At 39.1% G+C, this 18865-nt stretch overlaps 2 protein-coding genes across 2 annotated transcripts; both read left to right on the top strand.

The window, feature by feature from the left end:
- The first annotated feature begins 10632 nt into the window (after nt 1-10632).
- On the top strand, nt 10633-14764 carry LOC121754199 (beta-carotene isomerase D27, chloroplastic-like). The gene is made up of 7 exons (XM_042149568.1): nt 10633-10843; nt 12360-13370; nt 13531-13623; nt 13718-13779; nt 14104-14210; nt 14296-14391; nt 14467-14764. The coding sequence occupies exons 2-7, from the start codon at nt 12990-12992 to the stop codon at nt 14514-14516; spliced, it is 789 nt and encodes a 262-aa protein (XP_042005502.1). The 5' UTR covers nt 10633-10843; nt 12360-12989; the 3' UTR covers nt 14517-14764.
- A 1724-nt stretch (nt 14765-16488) lies between these two features.
- On the top strand, nt 16489-18804 carry LOC121755606 (LIM domain-containing protein WLIM1-like). Its single transcript, XM_042150921.1, has 4 exons — nt 16489-16752; nt 17925-18021; nt 18103-18233; nt 18320-18804. The coding sequence occupies exons 1-4, from the start codon at nt 16615-16617 to the stop codon at nt 18521-18523; spliced, it is 570 nt and encodes a 189-aa protein (XP_042006855.1). The 5' UTR covers nt 16489-16614; the 3' UTR covers nt 18524-18804.
- The last annotated feature ends 61 nt before the right edge of the window (nt 18805-18865 follow it).

Here is an 18865-nt window from a genome sequence, read left to right as displayed (position 1 = left end):
TTTACAGCTTACAAATACAGACTTGCTATATGATATTTGATGTCTAGAGAGCTCTCTCTTCCTTGTCTATCTGATCTAAGTTCTATTTATACATTGAACTAAGATCGTGGCTTGCATCACCACTAACTAGGTCGTGGATGTCGTGGAGGTCATGAGATCCTGCATGGGTCCACTACCTCTTTGTTTGGTCCGCTATCCTGCATGAGATCCTGCATGATTTGACACCACTAAATAGATCGTGTAGTGGAGGTCGTGGAGGTTCTGCATGAGTCCACTATCTCCCAGTTCGGTCGAATACTGAGACCGAACTGCTGAACTATTGCCGAGCAGCTTTTGCCGATCTGAGAGTAGAGCTTGATTGGTCGGCTTTTACCGAGCTGTAGGCTGGGGCCGAACTCTTTGGTAATGCCGAACTGATACTCTTCCTTGGGCTTTGGGCTGATGGGCCGTCACTGCTATTGGGCTTGTTTAGTACGTACCCCATCAAGAACAAAGGTTGTAAATGAGATGAATTCATTAAAATTGGCAAGTGAAAAAAGTTGGTGGTGGTTGAACCTCTAGCTAAGAAGATGCTACAAGTTTTTCAATAAACTACATGTATCTCTTTTCAATAAACTAAGAAGATACTTTCTAAGTTAGTGTTTTTATTTTTGTCATTTCATTGTTGAATGGTACAGTGGAGTGGAAGAGTTAAAGGAACAATTCAACATTCTATTACTTGGCTTATTGTATGTCTTGATACATCGTTCTCTTATATAGAATTATTTTACATCAGTGTCCTATCTCGATCTGAGAATACTCTCAATGATATTACTCCATAGGAGTTGATTTCTTTCTATTTTAACATTTCTCAAGTTAAATAATGGAATATCTTATATTCAATTTGTCATCAACATTTGTGCAACTTCAGAAGCTTACAATTTTAGTTAAAATATCAGCCAATTGATCTTCTGATCGAACAAAAAGATAGTTCAACAAATTGATCTTTGATAAATGTGTCTATCTACCTCTATATGCTTAGTTTTATCATATTGATCCAGATATCCTCTAATACTTACTCGTGTCTTATTATCACAATATAATTTGCATGCTTGTGATGGAGAAAAGTCAATCTAAGTTAACTTCTACTATCAAATACTCCATCCGTCCCATAAAAGATGACACACTTGGATAATGACACATGATTTTATAAGATGTTGTTTTGTGTGTTGAGTGGAGAGAAAAATAGTATATTTATATTGATGTGAGAGAGAACTTTTACTAAAAAAGGAAACGTGACATCTTTTATGGGACAAACTAAAAAGGAAAGTGTGATGGGACGGAGCGAGTATTTTTTTATGCCTCACAACTCAGCTTCAACACTGAAAAGAACAACGACCTTTTGCTTCTTACTTCACCAATAAACAAGATTGTCCACAACAAATTATTAGTTAGATGCCAACCTTCTATCTATTGGATTACTTGCCTAATTTGCAGAAGTATATCAGTGAACTTTAAGATGTCCATGCTTCTTAAATAAGACCTATGTTCAACTGTACCTTTTAGGTATTGTATAATTCTTAAGATTGTTTCCATATGATCTGTATATAGTTGGTGCATGAATTGACTTATTACAATGTCAAGATCTCATATGGAAAAGATAGAGTAATTTCCATTCTAAACAATGATCTTCATATATATGCAAATTCAATTCCTCCAACCATCTACAACCCATGATTTATTATAATGGGTGTATCAGCTGGCTTACAATACATAAGTGCTTCTTTTGGTGTAGAAAAATACATCCTTTAATATCAAAACATCTATACAAAGAAAATGTTTTAGAAGTCCAAAGTTTTTCATCTCAAACTCTTGTGAGTGGTTGACTGTAATTAGATTCACAATTTCTTTAGTATCGCCTCTTATAAAGATCATATCATCCACATAGATAATCAAACAAATTACTTTTATCATACATTCTCTTCTTAAACAGAATATGTGTTGGTTTCTGGGATTACAAGAGATAAAAGTCGGGCGTAATACAAACCCAAAGAAGGAATACAAAATGAGAAATTGAACTAAAAATTACAACTGAAATTGAAACAGTAACCGTGAATAAGTTTAGCCGAGTCGAGGAGGCCTCTTCCCGCAAGACGAGATACGCCCTGGTAGTGCTCTCGGTTTGGCGTGTCGTCCCCATAGGTAAAACAGCTACGTCTCTGGTGATGCAGCACCGCAATCAACAGAGCTCCGGCGAACTGGATGGAGGAGAGTGCAGAGCTTCGACAGAAAGACAATGCAGAGAGAGGGAGAGATCTTATGCTTGTGTAATGTGTGTCTAATACAGTGGAATGGCTAGCCTATTTATAGGCCAAGCCACCATGCAGGATCAACCAAGCCATGAAGGGTCATCATGGCAGATTCGTAACCGCCGACGGTTACGAGCGTGTTGCAAGAGTGTGCCTTTCGCGTGCGGAGCGTGTGCTTTTCTCATGTGGTAGCTCTGACTGTGCCACGCTTGACGACGTGTCAAGCCACTTGGATTGCTGACTCTGCGGTGGTATAAAAAGATTAAGTTTGGGCTATGGACAAGCCCAAGCACCAAGCCCAAAGACCAATTGCCAAGATCCAAGTCTAAGTCCAAGTCCAAGTCCAAGATCGAGATCGGGATCGGGATCGGGATCGGGTCAGGGCCCGAGGCCCGCGACCACGACCACGTGCACGTGCACGAGCACGGGCTCGGGCTCGGGCTCGGGCGGGCTGGCGGCGGCGGCGGCGGCAGCGCGCGCGTGTGCGCGCGTGTGGGCTCTTTCACCCATCTTGGTCCACTATAATTATTAAGTAACATAAAGTCACTTAATTTAAACACATTAAAATATGTGTTACTTCTCCTATGTGGGATAATTAACACTAATTAATTATTCCCTAAGCTCCAACTCCAAGCTTTAATTAAAAGCTAATTATGCCCAACTTTAATCCACCATTTCTCACTCACCGGAAATCGGATTTGAGAATGTGAATATACTACATTTATCTACGTAAAATGTAGATCGACGCTATATCATTTAATTTCACAAAATTAAATGTCTCGTCACTTTTATTATTTGGTTAAAGCATATTTAATCCATGATTTTTACAATCCCCCACATGAGTGGAAATAGCCGAATGCATATGCATGCAGACACAAGCTCAACCCTCGAGAGGTATATAAGCATAAGGATAGGTAGTTGTTGGCTTTGAACCCTCCATAGTCAACACCATCGGATACACAGGCGGCTTAGTAGCGCGATGCTTTGAACTAATCCTCCACAACGTGCACCGGGACAATGGTGTTAACGCTTAAACACTTCAACCTCATCCGTTCTCACGTTTTGTGTCCATTGCGGTCTTGGACATCACTTTGGATTCATAAGAGCGTTTTATGAAGCGACCACACTTCGCACTCACATAGGTTATTCTTAGTCTAGTACCTTGCCATACTTGGTCTCTTTGAGAACTCCATCTCTTTGAGATCCTTAAGAACCATTAAAAGTCATAGACTTAGCCTTTACCACTAGGCAAGTTCTCCAACACTCTATTGCTCTCTAGGGAATAAATATAGTTGAGTGTTTCTCATGAACTCTCATAGCTTAGTTGTCCCTTTGAACCAAATTCTTGGGATCTCCAGTCATCATGGTTGGGTTACCACTATGCTAATTCTTTAGTTTGTGGATTTCAAACCCATTCCCTCTAGCAACTTATTCATTTGATCACGGTTTAACCCTTTGGTTAGCGGATCCGCTAGATTATCTATTGACTTCACATAGTCAATTGTAATCACCACTGTTGTGATCAAATGTCTCACGGTGTTATGTCGTCGATGTATATGTCGAGACTTACCGTTATAGAAACCATTGTTTGCCCTTCCAATAGCCGCTTGGCTATCGCAGTGGATCAGCACTGGTGGCACTGGCTTAGACTAACATGGAATATCTTCAAGAAAGTTCTCAAGCCACTCGGCTTCCTCACCAGCCTTATCTAAAGCAATGAACTCCGATTCCATTGTTGATCGGGCTATACATGTCTGTTTTGTGGATTTCCACGATACATCACCTCCCCCAATAGTAAAGACGTATCCACTTGTTGAAAGTGAGTCTCTATTATCGGATATCCAGTTCGCATCACAGTACCCTTCAAGTACCGGGGGTATCTCGAGAAGTGTAGCCCATGATTTTGTGTATGTTTTAAATATCTCAAAACCCTCACAAGACCCCTCCAATGCTTTATGCTTGGATTGCTCGTGTAACGACTCAACTTGTTCACGGCACAAGCAATGTCAGGTCAAGTGCAATTAGTCAAGTACATAACGTACCCGATGACCCGTGCATACTCTTCTTGTGCAACGGGCTCGCCTTTGTTTTTGCTCAAGTGAACGTCGAGTTCAATTGGAGTCTTAACCGGCGTGCCATCATAGGCTTTGAATTTATTCAATATCTTCTCAACATAATGTGATTGTGTTAAGATGATTCCATTAGACGTTCTTAGAATCTTCATTCCAAGAATTACATCGGCTAGACCCATTTGTATCGTTAATTACTTGAGTGTTGCTCCCCAAGATTACTTGAGTGTTGCTCCCCAAGAATTACATCGGCTAGACCCATTCAAAGTTTCTCTTTAACATGGCCTTTGTATCGTTAATTACTTGAGTGTTGCTCCCCAAGATTAACATATCGTCAACGTATAGACACACTATAACATGGCCGTTAATTACTTGAGTGTCGCACTCGTTGATTTTAAACCCATTTGATAACATCACATTATCAAACTTCAAGTGTCATTGCAATGGCGCTTGTTTTAATCCATATAAGGACTTTACGAGCTTGCATACCTTTTTCTCTTGTCCAGGTACTACAAACTCTTCGGGTTGTTCCATATATATTTCATCTTCTAGTTCACCATTTAGAAACGCGGTCTTTACATCCATTTGATGAATCTCAAGATTGTGCAATGCAGCAATAGCGAGAAGCACTCGGATAGATGTAATCCTTGTTACAGGTGAATAGGTATCGAAGAAGTCATGTCCTTCCTTTTGTTTAAAACCCTTTACTACTAATCGGGCTTTATACTTATCCACTGTTCCATCGGCCTTAAATTTCCTTTTAAGCACCCATTTGCAACCTAGAGGTTTCGCACCTTCAGGTAGATCTACCAACACCCAAGTGTGGTTTAGCAAAATTGAATCTATTTCGCTTTGAACAGCTTCTTTCCAATGCAACCCGTCTGGGCCATCGAAGGCTAGTTTTATAGATGTTGGTTCTTCATCTAACATAAAAGCAATGCAGTCAGGACCAAATGTTTTTGGTGTTCTGACTCTATTACCACGTCTTAGTACTGTATCCTTTGGATCGGGCCTTGCACGCTTGCGCGATTCAGGTTCCTCATCCGCTGATTTAGAACTAGTGGCTTCTTCTTCCACTGGTTTAGAACTAGTGGCTTCTTCAATTCTTGTCTCAGAATTGGTTGAGACTTTTTCCTTGTCTTTGCAAGGAAATGTATTTTCGAGAAATACAGCATTCCTCGACTCAATTGTTGTTCCTACTGTGATAGTCGATATTTCAGACTTGTGAACAACAAATCGATATGCACTACTGTTAAGTGCATATCCAATGAAGATGCAATCAACCGTTTTAGGTCCGATTGTAACTTCTTTGGGTGGAGGAACCATCACCTTTGCCAAACACCCCCACACTTTGAGGTATTTGTAGGATGGTTTCCTTCCCTTCCACAACTCATAAGAAGTAACATCTTTTCCTTTGAGAGGGATTTTATTCAAGATATAGTTGGCTGTCAAAATAGCTTCCCCCCACATGTTATGTGGTAATCCTGAAGTCAGAAGCAGTGCATTCATCATCTCTTTTAGAGTTCGATTTTTGCATTCTACAACACCGTTATATTGTGGTGAATATGGAGCAGTTGTTTGATGAATTATACCACTTGCGTTGCATAACTCCTCTATCGCTTCGAATCGTTTTGATTTTACAACCAAGTTGATTCTCAACTTCGTTCTTATAATTTTTGAACGCTTCTATTGCTTCATCTTTACTTCTTAAAAGATAAATGTAGCAATACCTTGTGCAATCATCTATGAAAGTGATAAAATACTTTTTACCACCTCTAGTTTGCACCATCTTTAAATCACATACATCCGTGTGAATTAATTCAAGGGGTTTTGTGCTTCGTTCAACTGAGTGAAACGACAACTTAGTCATTTTTGCTTCAAGACAAATTTCACATTTATCTTGGGTATCCACTTCAATAGCCTTTAGTAAATCTAAATTCACTAATCTTTTAATGGCTTTTGAATTTACATGTCCCAATCTACAATGCCATACATTTGAAGACTCGGTCAAATAAGAGGAAGTAGATGTTTTATTATTATTAGCCAATGGCTTTGCAACACTGCGAGTTGCCACACTAAGCTTGAAAAGCCCATCGGTTACATAACCTTTTCCGAAGGATTTTCCAAACTTATACAAAGCAAACCTATCAGACTCAAATACAAGTTTAAACCCCTTATTAACTAGTATTGATCCTGACACTAGGTTCTTGCGGATGTCCGGGACATGCAGCACATCCTTCAACGTTATTGTGACGCCAGACGTCATCATGAGGATCACATTTCCGATGCCAAGGACTTCGGAGGATGCTTGATTCCCCATGTTGATCTTCCTTCCTTCAACCGCGGTGCAGGAGGCAAACTTGCTCCTATCTGAGCAGACATGAGCAGTAGCGCCGATGTCGATGTACCAGCCACCCTTGTTATCAACAAGGTTAACCTCTTCAGTGATCACAGCAATGAGGTCGTTCTCGTCCCAGTCCTTGAACTCCTTCTCAAAGACGTGGGCAGCCGGCTTCTTTTTCTTGCTGCGCCAGTCCTTTGCAAAGTGGCCTGGTTTGCCACATTTGTAGCAGTCACCTTCAAACTTCTTTGAAGGCTGCTTTCCCTCCCCTTTGTCATTTGGACGGTTTGGGCGAGGGCGTTTGTTGGAGGGACCGCCCGCTCCAACAGATTGGCTTTGGCTTCATTTGGGGTGAAGCCCTTAGCCTTTTGGTCGCTTTTGGCGCACATCAGCCTCAATGCGCAACTTCACGATCAAGTCTTCAAGGGTCATCTGCTTTCGCTTGTGCTTGAGATAGCTCTTAAAGTCCTTCCAGCTGGGAGGAAGCTTGTCAATGATCGTTCACCTTAGGAATTTATCGGGCAAGGTCATCCCTTCAGCCACTAGTGCGTGGATGATCATTTGGAGCTCTTGGACTTGCTCCATGACAGGTCGAGAATCGACCATCTTGTAGTCCATAAATTTGGAAGCTACAACTTGTTCAGTCCCTGCAGCATTATCTATGCTATACTTCTTTTCTAGGTTTTCCCACATTTGTTTAGATGTGGTTACATTGGAGTATACATTGTAGAGGCTATCATCTAATGCACTTAAAATAAAATTTTTACATAGATAATCCCCTTTTCTCCAAGCTTCATAGTCAGCCATGACTTCGAGCCTAGTCTCTTGGTCGATTGGCGCAGGTGGCTCGTTTTCCGTGAGGAAGTTGGCGACGCCCAATGTTGTCAAGTAGAACAACATCTTTTGGTACCACCGCTAGAAGTCAGATCCTCCAAACTTTGGTGGTTTCTCGGCAGGTGGCATCATTCTTGGTGCCAAAGGTGCCGCACTTGGTCCATGGAAGGAACCGCACTTGGTCCATGGAAGGAACCAATTTCGTTGCCCCCGAAGGAGCCAACAACATGGTTAGGCATAGAGCCCCCACCATTCATGTTGGGCATAGAGCCCGCCATGGTCGTACCAGCCCCGACGGGACTAGCACCCGCATGAGACCCGAAGGCCCCAGCATTCGTGTGAGACTCGAAGGCCCCAGCACTCGATCCATTAAAGGATCCGAAGGAACCACTAAAAGTGGAACCAACCGAACCACCAAAGGTGGAACCAGTGGACGCCCCGAAAGGGTTGTCCCAAACCCATGGGACAGTTAAAGAGGCGCCTGGGAAGCCGGGGGTTGGCATCATCGAGGGGATCGATGAAGTGTTGACCGGTTCAGTGGTCGCCATGGTGGAGGAAATGGCGGCGGTGGTGGTGGTAGCAGCGGTGTTGGATTCAGTCGACATCTCCAGCAAAGGTGTTAAATGTTTCGAAAGTTTTTAGGTTCAGTTTAGTGTCCAAATTCCTTCAAAAGCAAGTTATATCTCGTCTTGTGATTGTTGGTTTCTGGGATTACAAGAGATAAAATTCGGGCGTAATACAAACCCAAAGAAGGAATACAAAAGGAGAAACTGAACTAAAAATTACAACTGAAATTGAAACAGTAATAGTGAATAAGTTTAGCCGAGTCGAGGAGGCCTCTTCCCGCAAGACGAGATACGCCCTGGTAGTGCTCTCGGTTTGGCGTGTCGTCCCCATAGGTAAAACGGCTACGTCTCTGGTGATGTAGCACCGCAATCAACAGAGCTCCGGCGAACTGGATGGAGGAGAGTGCAGAGCTTCGACAGAAAGACAATGCAGAGAGAGGGAGAGAGCTTATGCTTGTGTAATGTGTGTCTAATGCAGTGGAATGGCTAGCCTATTTATAGGCCAAGCCACCATGCAAGGTCAACCAAGCCATGAAGGGTCATCATGGCAGATTCGTAACCGCCGACGGTTACGAGCGTGTGGCAGGAGTGTGCCTTTCGCGTGCAGAGTGTGTGCTTTTCTCACGTGGCAGCTCTGACTGTGCCACGTTTGACGACGTGTCAAGCCACTTGGATTGCTGACTCTGAAGTCCAAGTCCAAGTCCAAGATCGAGATCGGGATCGGGCCCGAGGCCCGCGACCACGACCACGACCACGTGCACGGGCACGGGCTCGGGCTAGGGCGGGCGGCGGCGGCGGCGGCGGCGCGCGCGTGTGTGCTCTTTCACTCATCTTGGTCCACTATAATTATTAAGTAACATAAAGTCACTTAATTTAAACACATTAAAATATGTGTTACTTCTCCTATGTGGGATAATTAACATTAGTTAATTATTCTCTAAGCTCCAACTCCAAGCTTTAATTAAAAGCTAATTATGTCCAACTTTAATCCACCATTTCTCACTCACCGGAAATCGGATTTGAGAATGTGAATATACTACATTTATCTACGGAAAATGTAGATCGACGCTATATCATTTAATTTCACAAAATTAAATGTCTCGTCACTTTTATTATTTGGTTAAAATCCATTAACCGGGCATATTTAATCCATGATTTTTACAATATGAACAAAGTTGCTCTATTTAAACCCATATCTCATTATGGCTTCCATAGTAATGAAATATAATGAAATTCAATTATAATATATTACTCCATTTGTTTCCTATTAAATGTCTCATATTTGATCGTTGCGGATTTTAAGAAATTGTTTAACTTCGTAAAAAAGTAAGTGGAAAAGTACGAGAAATGAATAAAGTAAGAAAGTGAAAAAGATAATTGAGTATTTTAAATACTCTCTGTGTCCCCCATAATTTGCCACCATTTGATCCGGCACAGGTTTTAAGAAATGTAATATAAAGTGAGTTGAAAAAGTTGGTGGGATGTGAGTCATACTTTTATATATTGGTTTTATAATAAAATGCGAGTGAGAATGAGTTAGTGGAATATGAGGTTCACTACTAAAAATGGTAAAAGTGAAATGTGACAAATTTTTAGGGACGGACGAAAATGGAGTATTTCTTAAATAAGAAATGAGTCATATTGGTTGGGACCTACAAAAAAGGAAGATGAGTTATTTTCGGTGGGACGGAGAGAGAGTAACTTTGAAGCAACAAATAGTACGGCCATAAAGAAATTGTGCGGTTGAAGTAGAGATGTGTGAAATCGAAAGGGGAGAGAAATGGGTTATGTGCTGCGGGTTAGACTGATTTGTGTTTTTAATTAGATAGATAACATCTACAAGTCACGTGTATCGTCATTAGAGAAGTTGAAAATAGGTAAAGCCGTGGAAGCTGCTGACTCTGCCTGATGATATGTTTGGTTTAGTAGCGATATACTACTTCCATCAAGATCGCGGACTAAATCTTATGCATTCTGCTGCTCCCTTGTTCATTTTACTTGATCCTGGCTCTGCCTCATACATGTTGGAATTTGGAAATGTTTCATTAAAGAAATGGTGGATGCTTGATAAACAACATTTTAGAAAGGGGTTTCCCATGTGTCAACTCATAAATTGTGATAATGTTCATCAATAACTAGAAGAAACAAGATATACTATTTGAAAAAGGTTTCTATATTCATAAAATTTATCAAATTTTGGCTAAAGTTTGTGGTAGCTAGTATTTTAAATTGGATATTTGGAAAAGTTAATTGATTCCTAAAAGTTAATTGAACTGAAATTTTGGTTGGAAAAATATTGAACTTGATCTCTTTTGGTAAATTTCCCATGAGTTGGAACAAAAAATTGATTTTGTGATATGTTCATTATAAAGCTTAAGTTCGTGATTTTTGAACCAACTTTAAAGGTTGTAAAAAATTTGGTCTGATTTTAGTGACCAATATTCTTTTTTTAAAAAAATATGACCGTATAGTGCAGGGATATTATTAAGGCCCAAGGCCCAAGTATTTTTGGGTCATCGCCATCTTCATTTTGATTTTAAGAAACAAGTAAATAATTACGACACGACTGCAAAGAATTTGGGCGATTGAAGTTGAGATCGGTGAAATCGGAGGGGGGCAGAAATGGGTTATGTGCTGCGGGTTAGACTGGCTTCATTCTTCACCGGCGCGGCGCTGGCATCCGCCGCCGGTCTCTATTATCTCCAGAAGGATTACGCAATTGCTCACCACGCCATCTCTCAACAGGTTTCTCTTTTTCGCCCTTCTTCTGCTTTTGTGTTGAAATTGATTGTTACTGTTATTCTTATATCTGCGTGCTCATGAGATTGGTTGTTGGCTCTCGAATTTTTATACGGAATATGTTCCACCGCGAATTGAATGTGTCGAAACTCGTCTAAATTTATTAAGTTTCTGATGATGGAAAATTAGATGATTCTCAGTCGAAGCCGGTGAGAGAAGAGTTCCGTACGTAGTGGATGAATATTGTAGAGGTTAGCAATGGTTGAAAAATGATACAGACTTACAGTGGAAGTGTGATATAGAATCATATTTTGCATTTTGCTTTTGTGAAATGTTGAGAGTGATTTTTAAATTCTTTAGTCAAAATAGTTCTGTTTATAATTGATGCCAAGGAAGGTGGATGTGGAAGTGCCATAGTGGGTTTACATGTTTTGTGTTTATCATATTCCATGCTCAACACATGACAGCCACTCGAACCTGAGGTAAAACATATAGTTCTATCGTCCATGATGCATTGAGCAACGATTTAGTTGTTTAAGTGTTCCGCCTTTTTTGAGTCGCTACATTAATGTTGACACTCACTCACTTGAATCTAGGCCTAAGCTTACGATGCTTGTGCGAATAGCAGTCAGTCTATGCATCTATTTACAAACAACACTTGAATGATAACACTAAATCACTCAAAAGTAAATGAAGTTTAGATGCATAACACTATCAATAATGATATTGTATCCATTTTTTCCTGCTTTCATGTTGTCTCTATAGGATAGGAAGAGATGAAATCAACCCCATTAACTTTATTTGTGTCTTCAATTGTCAACTCCTATCATCAATAAGCTGTGATTCCATTCATGTCTTCACTTGTCAACTCTAATCTTGTCACTTGACATCCATTATGCAGTTATTGGTTAATATATAACTGATTGTCATAACCCTAAATGCCCAGCCTTGGCTGTTCTTTTTCCTTGTTTTAATAGCACAAATTGCCTACTTTGTCGTTACAACATGATGCAAACTAAAAATGCTGGTGAACCCATAATAACTAGCATCATGTAAGCATGGTTATTGCGTTCCTTTCTGGTTAGGTTTTTCTTAAGCAATCACATTTCCTCGACCAGTTGCCATTAACATGTGTTGAAGAGATATCGTCTTTCAGAAAAGCTCATTTATACAACTCTACAAGTCTGTCAGATGAAACCCATTTGTTGGATTCCCTTCATTTCTCATGTCTAAATCTGATAGTACTACATTGACCTGATCAAACCATGGTAAGCCAACTCAAGGACATGCAACTCAGACTTCATCCTGGAGATTTCTGCATCAGTTCATCAGCCAAAAGCATCAAATTTAAAATGCTGATGAAATTTAAGGTCAAAACTGAGAGGTGGTTTAAGATAAATGGATCTGGATGGAGTAATAGCTAGAGAGATGAGTGAGAGTGGAAATGAACTAGTTGATAACATGATAATATTGGCATTGATTCGAATTTTGTGTATGTTGTAATTGATTTGTTTTGAAACAGATAGATAACACTTACAAGTCACTGGACGAACGTGTGTCGGCATTGGAGCAGTTGAAAACAGATGAGGCTCCGAAGGCTGTGGAAGCTGCTGACTCTGCCTAATTGAATGAGGTTTTTTTGTAGTAGCAATATATTGTATCAGTTCCATATCCAGATCATGCGGATTTCCAAATAAATGTTATGCAATTTCACCTATTATTCTGCTTTTTTTTTCATTTTACTTGATTCAGGCTCTGCCTCATAAATGTTGGAATTTGGAAATGTTTTATTTCAGCCTCTGGAATAAATTTGTAACACTAACCATATTACTGTTTCCTGCATAATGCATTTGAGAAAGGTTGGAATACTGTATATAATCAACAAAATATAAGGAAAGACATAATCTTGGGCCTTCATCATGGCCTGGCCTGGCCTAATCATATTTGTGATATTCACAAGATATTCATGTAAATAAAAAGAAATAATATAAGGTTGTTAGTTGGTGATGCGGCACATGTATGGCCACCATTCTTCCGATAACACACCACCACCACACGCCCATACCATTCATTTTTTTCTTCAACTCAATTAAACCCCACATTTCTTTATTAATTTGTGAAATCTTACGATAAGCCAAAACCGGAATTAAAGATGGTGTTAAGCTTGCCGGCAACCAAGTCGTTATTCCCGTCGCCATGTTGGCCGGAGAGACGGCGGAAATTCCATTTGCGTAGCAGCGCAGTGCGGTGTGGAATAGCAGAGGCTTCGGGACAGCCGGCACCGATGGGGCAGAAGACCAAGTACAAGGACGGGCTGTTCGAGAGAGTGTTCATGAGCCTCTTCTCGCGGAAGATGGACAAGTTAGGGCGCGGAGGAAAAGCGGGGATGGAGGAGAAGGGGCTGTTCGACTGTGATTACGAGTCGTTTGTGGAAGTGTCGAGAGGAGTGATGGAGGGAAGGAGTCGTCTGCAGCAGCAGCAAGTTGTTAGAGAGGTGCTCCTCTCCATGCTCCCTCCCGGCGCCCCTGCTCAAGTACCCCCTTTCTCTCTCTCTCTCTGCAAAAAACATGGAATAGTTACATTTAATTTTATAGAATGACTCATGATAAGTTAAAGCAAAATATCATACTAGTATCTAATAAGTTAAGTAAAACATATGGGTTGATTAATATGGATTGTATTTTTTATGGCAGTTTAGAAAATTGTTTCCACCAACAAAATGGGCAGCAGAGTTCAATGCGGCATTAACGGTGCCTTTCTTCCACTGGCTGGTTGGCCCTTCTGAGGTTTGTATTTATATATTCCCCTCTCTCTTTGTGTTCACAACTATTAATTATATTTAAAATTGTATATCTAAAATTAATAATTGCAATTCAGTAGGTTGTGGAGGTAGAGGTAAACGGAGTGAAGCAAAAGAGCGGAGTCCACATCAAGAAATGCAGGTATGTATATATGATACTCTTTCGTCTGCCATTTATAGTCTTATTTTGACTCTTCCCAAGTTTTAAGAAATTATTTAACTTTGTAAAAAAAAATAGGGAAATGAGTTGTGGATAGTAGACTTCACTTTTATATATTGGTTTTATAATAAAATGTGAGGGTAAAGAGTTAGGTGAATGGTGGGGCCCCTTACACAAAATGAAAAAAAAACAAATGAGACTTTAAATCACAGAAATCCTAAAGTAGCATAATGAGGCATTGATTTAGGGAGTACATTAATTAGATAATGTTATGGAATGGTATTTTGATGGAATTGAAATTGGAAGGTACTTGGAGAATAGTGGTTGCGTAGGAATGTGCGTTAACATGTGTAAAATACCAACACAAGAATTTTTCACCAACGAGTTTGGCCTTCCATTGACGATGAATCCAAGTATGTGAGCTCACCTCCCTACACTATTCATGTCTCATTGCAATTGCATCATCACAACATAATAATCTACATGTGTTAATTGCAGATTTTGAAGACATGAGTTGTGAGATGATATATGGACAAGTTCCACCCCCCTTTGAGGACGATCCGGTTTCAAAACAATCTTGTCTACCAAATTTTTGTAAGTCTCTCATACATTTATATACCTATATATATGCAATCTCTCTTGTTGCTAATCAAATAATTCTTCCTTCAGGCTCCATTGCAAGCCCAAATTCAAGTCTCTGTCCCAAACTAAAAGCATGATATATTTTGGTGGTTGCAACTATCTATCATATTCTCTGTCCAGATTAGACCATTTTGTCATCACATATTGTATAAATTCCATCTCGTATATATACACACTATATTTTGTAGTAGTAGCATATGGCTCTTGACATAGTACTACGAGATAAGTTGGTATTATTGTACTTTCACAGATCCCTTTTTGACACTTGGGGATTAGTAAATATGTAAGCAATATATAAGTGTGTAATATATAAGTGTGTGTGTAACCCTACTCCATTAGAATAAGGTCTACATCCTTTTCTACTACTCAGCCACGATGTAAGCTAATATTTGTCATCTAATTCAATCGATGGAAAGTTGACACCAAAACTTAAATTCATGATACCAACTTAAGTTTAGTAGAAAAATTAAAAAAATTAAATTACTGGTTAATAACCCTTTAAAATAATGTGACCTCTTTCAATAATTTAAATTACATGTTAAATAATTCGGGTGCCCGTGTTAGTTCCTCATCGGTGTTGATTTGCATGTTTTGGTTGTTAAATAAAGTCACCAAATAAACGTGTTTAATTAAAAATATTGCTCATATAATAATGTTAAATTGACGATGTACTCTTGCACGTTTGTTATCCTCTTGCTTTTTTACTTCATTCGTGAACTCGTTACCATGAGCATTCAAGAAAAGTTTTTTGTAAGGCCGAAAGTTTGAGTTAAAATTTAATGGTTTGAACATATGTTGTCATGTGGTGTTTGATTAATCTAATTGAAGAAATATTATCTCATCTAACTAACATTATAATTTCAATAAATTAAATTCAGAAGTACTATTCGTTATAAAAAAATGATATTTGAATTCTAATGAAACAATTAATCAGAACGCATTCAAAATTGGTGCACTTAGGTGCCACTAACCATAAAATAAAACGTTGTTCTCTTCAATGATGATGTAACTCATTTCCTTTAAAAAGTTCAACCTGCAATTGTGCAAACTAGATGGATGTTCAATTTTGATGATCAGATCACGAATTAAATAATAGGGTAAATTGCTTCAAAAGTCGTCAACTTTGCAAATAGTTTGGTATTTCCCGTAAACTTTAAAAGTTGCATGAAAAGTCATGTACTTTACCAGGTGTTGCAAATTTCCCGTACGACCCGACCGGGTACATTTCCGGCAAAAACTAATCCTACGTGGCTCGCCGGAGGCGTGACATGGCAAAATCTCCGGCAGAACAATAAAACGACGTCGTTTTTTAGTTTCAATTAAATTAAAATGTATATCAATTTATGGTTTATGTCTCTTCTCTGTGACAGAAATCTCAATTCCCGTCGAGATTTCAACTCTTTCTTCTCCGTTGCGACATGTAACTGGTCGCGATTTGTCAATCTACAATCCCATCATGTTTCCTCCATAGGTAGGTGGCGAGGGAGGAATCCAGGACGACGTTTCTATCGGGAATTGCAGATGGAGGAATCGCCACCCTACCTATGTTCATTATATTGATAGGACATTATATTGGTCATTTTTCTCCTCTTCATAAAGTTCAAAATCATAACTACTTCAATCTCGTAGATGGAGTAGTTTTTAAGGGAAAATTAGAGTTGAATATTACAGATTAAGATTATTACTCCCCCCGTCCCACATAATTTGGGACACTTTGATCGGGCACGGATTTTAAGAAATGTAAAGAAAAGTGAGTTGAAAAAATTAGTGGAATGTGGGTCCTACTTTTATATATTAGTTTTATAATTAAATGTGAGTAGGAATGAGTTAGTGGAATGTGGGGTCCACCACTAAAAATGGTAAAAGTGAAATGGGTCAAATTACGTGGGACGTCCCGAAATGGAAAATTGGGTCAAATTATGTGGGACGGAGGGAGTAGATTTTAAATTTTTCTATACTTAAAAAAAGTGTATAGATGACACGTGTACAGTCTTTGAAATACTATCTGACCTGTTAATAACTCCAAAAAAGGGAAATAGATGATGAGACAGAGAAAAAGGAGAGTAGATTTTCTCACGAACTGCTCTTTTTCAAACTTTTCTTTTTGAGTAGCATCAAACATCGAAGATCTAAGTTTTGAAGGAAGAAATAAAACTCAAAAAATTAAAGGGAAAAATGGCTAGTTTTGCAGGAACAACACAGAAATGCAAGGCTTGTGAGAAAACAGTTTACTTGGTGGATGAGCTCACTGCTGACAACAAAGTGTATCACAAGGCTTGTTTTAGATGCCATCATTGCAAAGGAACTCTCAAGGTTCGATTTTTGTTACATCCCTTTTACTGATTTTTTATTTAATATACTTGCTTTTGCTGTTGTGATTGATTTTGTTCTTGATTTGTGATGGGGTGATTGAGTTAGGTATGAGTGATGGAATAATTTGTTTGCTTGGCTCTTTATGGTTAGATTTTTGATTCGGCCCTTATTGTGATTCTTGATTTATTGATACTTATGCTGTTTGGTTTAAGGTTTTTTTTTTTTGCAAGAATATGTTTGAGTTTGTCTTATTTTGATGAGGCTTTTGGTTGATTGAGCTTGTTGATCTGTGATGTGTATTGGGACAAGTTTTGTGTCGTTGAATTTGTTGAATTGGGTGTAAATGGTGGCATAATTGTCTTTAAAGATTGGTTCTTGATGACTGGAGCTTTTTTTACTGGGAGATCATACTGTGAGGGTGAGAGAGCTGGTGAATTTGGTGTATGTGTATCGGATTATTGTGCGGTACTGCTGTTGACGTAGTTATAGTTATACGTTTATTGATTTGAAAGTGAAGATGAGCATTTGCTGTGTTAATCTGCCAAGAAGGGTGTGTGTTTGAGCATTGCGTTTTGGTTTTTATTCTCATAATAGGGTGTTGAGTTGCCTACTGTTTCCAAGAAACTTGCTTTTGGTTTAGTAAATGCTCGGAACTTGTAAAAATATCGCGCCAATTGTCGTGTGATGGTTGTGAAACCAAGTTGGTAAACCTCACCATTTCAGTGTTTGCTTGATTCAATCTCAGCATCAAGCTCAATTCTCAATTTTCAGATTTGCTTTAAGTGATCTCTTGAAATTTCAAATTTCTGCACACTCTTTTAAATATGTCATCTTAGTTCACGGAATTTTAAATTGATTGTCACAACAATTAGCTTCTAAATTTGTGATCATTGCTTGATAAAGCAACATGTATGTAGTCAGCAGGAGGAAGTAGGCCTAATTTGCTGCCTTATTAATGTTTAGACTTTTTATTATGTTGGTTCTTCGAAAAACAGACCAAGTATAATTCCATCAACTCTTTCCGGGACATGAAGTCACCATATTGATATTACTATGAACATCATATAATAAATAGGATGAGTCCATTTTAGCACCGTGTCACATTGCAATTATCCATTAATTCACTAAGTTTCCGGATCCATTTGCTCATGTTTCATCAACTTCTGTTGCAGCTGAGCAACTACTCTTCCTATGAAGGGGTTCTATACTGCAAACCTCATTTCAACCAACTATTTAAGATGACTGGCAGCCTTGATAAGAGCTTCGAAGGTTGAATCAAAACTTAAAAACCTCACTGTTTAACTTGAGCTTTCGTTCTTACCTCATCCAATATATCTATACTATTCACAGATGCTCCGAGAACTGCTAGAGTCGACAGATCTTCTGAACCCGGTTTTGCAAATAGCAAAGTCTCGAGTATGTTTGCAGGAACTCAAGATAAATGTGTTGCTTGCAGCAAAACAGTTTATCCTATTGAAAAGGTACTCATAAGTTTTAATACCAAAAATCAAAATCCTCAATCCTCACCAATTAGGTCTAACATGGTTGATGACTTGTGCATTAACAGGTAGCAGTCGATGGCAGCTCGTATCACAGGGCTTGTTTCAAGTGCAGCCATGGCGGTTGCACGATAAGCCCGTCTAATTATGTCGCCCACGAGCATCAGCTCTACTGCAGGCACCATCACACTCAGCTCTTCAAGCAGAAGGGCAACTTCAGCCAACTAGATAAGCACGATCAAGCAACGGTGCAGAATGGAGATGCAGCCTAAACAGATGTCAGAAAACTTCGATACGTACAAGCCATGAAATCTAATGGCGTTCGATGCCTTTCTTTGTATAACGAACTTGGGAGATGATCAGCGTTGAGTGAGAAACTTCAGTTTTCGTGTGATTTTGTTCAGCCTTGGCTTCTAGTTTTGTTGTTGGTGTTATGTAATTATATTGAGTTTGAAGCATATAAGATGTTTTGGCATCTTATATTCTTATTGCATTTCTTGTGTGTGTGAATGATCATTGATTATTTTCCTGAATTTTAACTCTCATTTTAGAAGCACTAATTAGATTATTTTGAATATAATTTCGTAGTATAAAATTAAAAATGTTAATGTAAG

Source organism: Salvia splendens, chromosome 11 (assembly GCF_004379255.2).
Source record: "Salvia splendens isolate huo1 chromosome 11, SspV2, whole genome shotgun sequence".
In the NCBI taxonomy this organism is placed as follows: Eukaryota; Viridiplantae; Streptophyta; class Magnoliopsida; order Lamiales; family Lamiaceae; genus Salvia; species Salvia splendens.
This window is presented reverse-complemented; position numbering and strand designations above follow the sequence as displayed.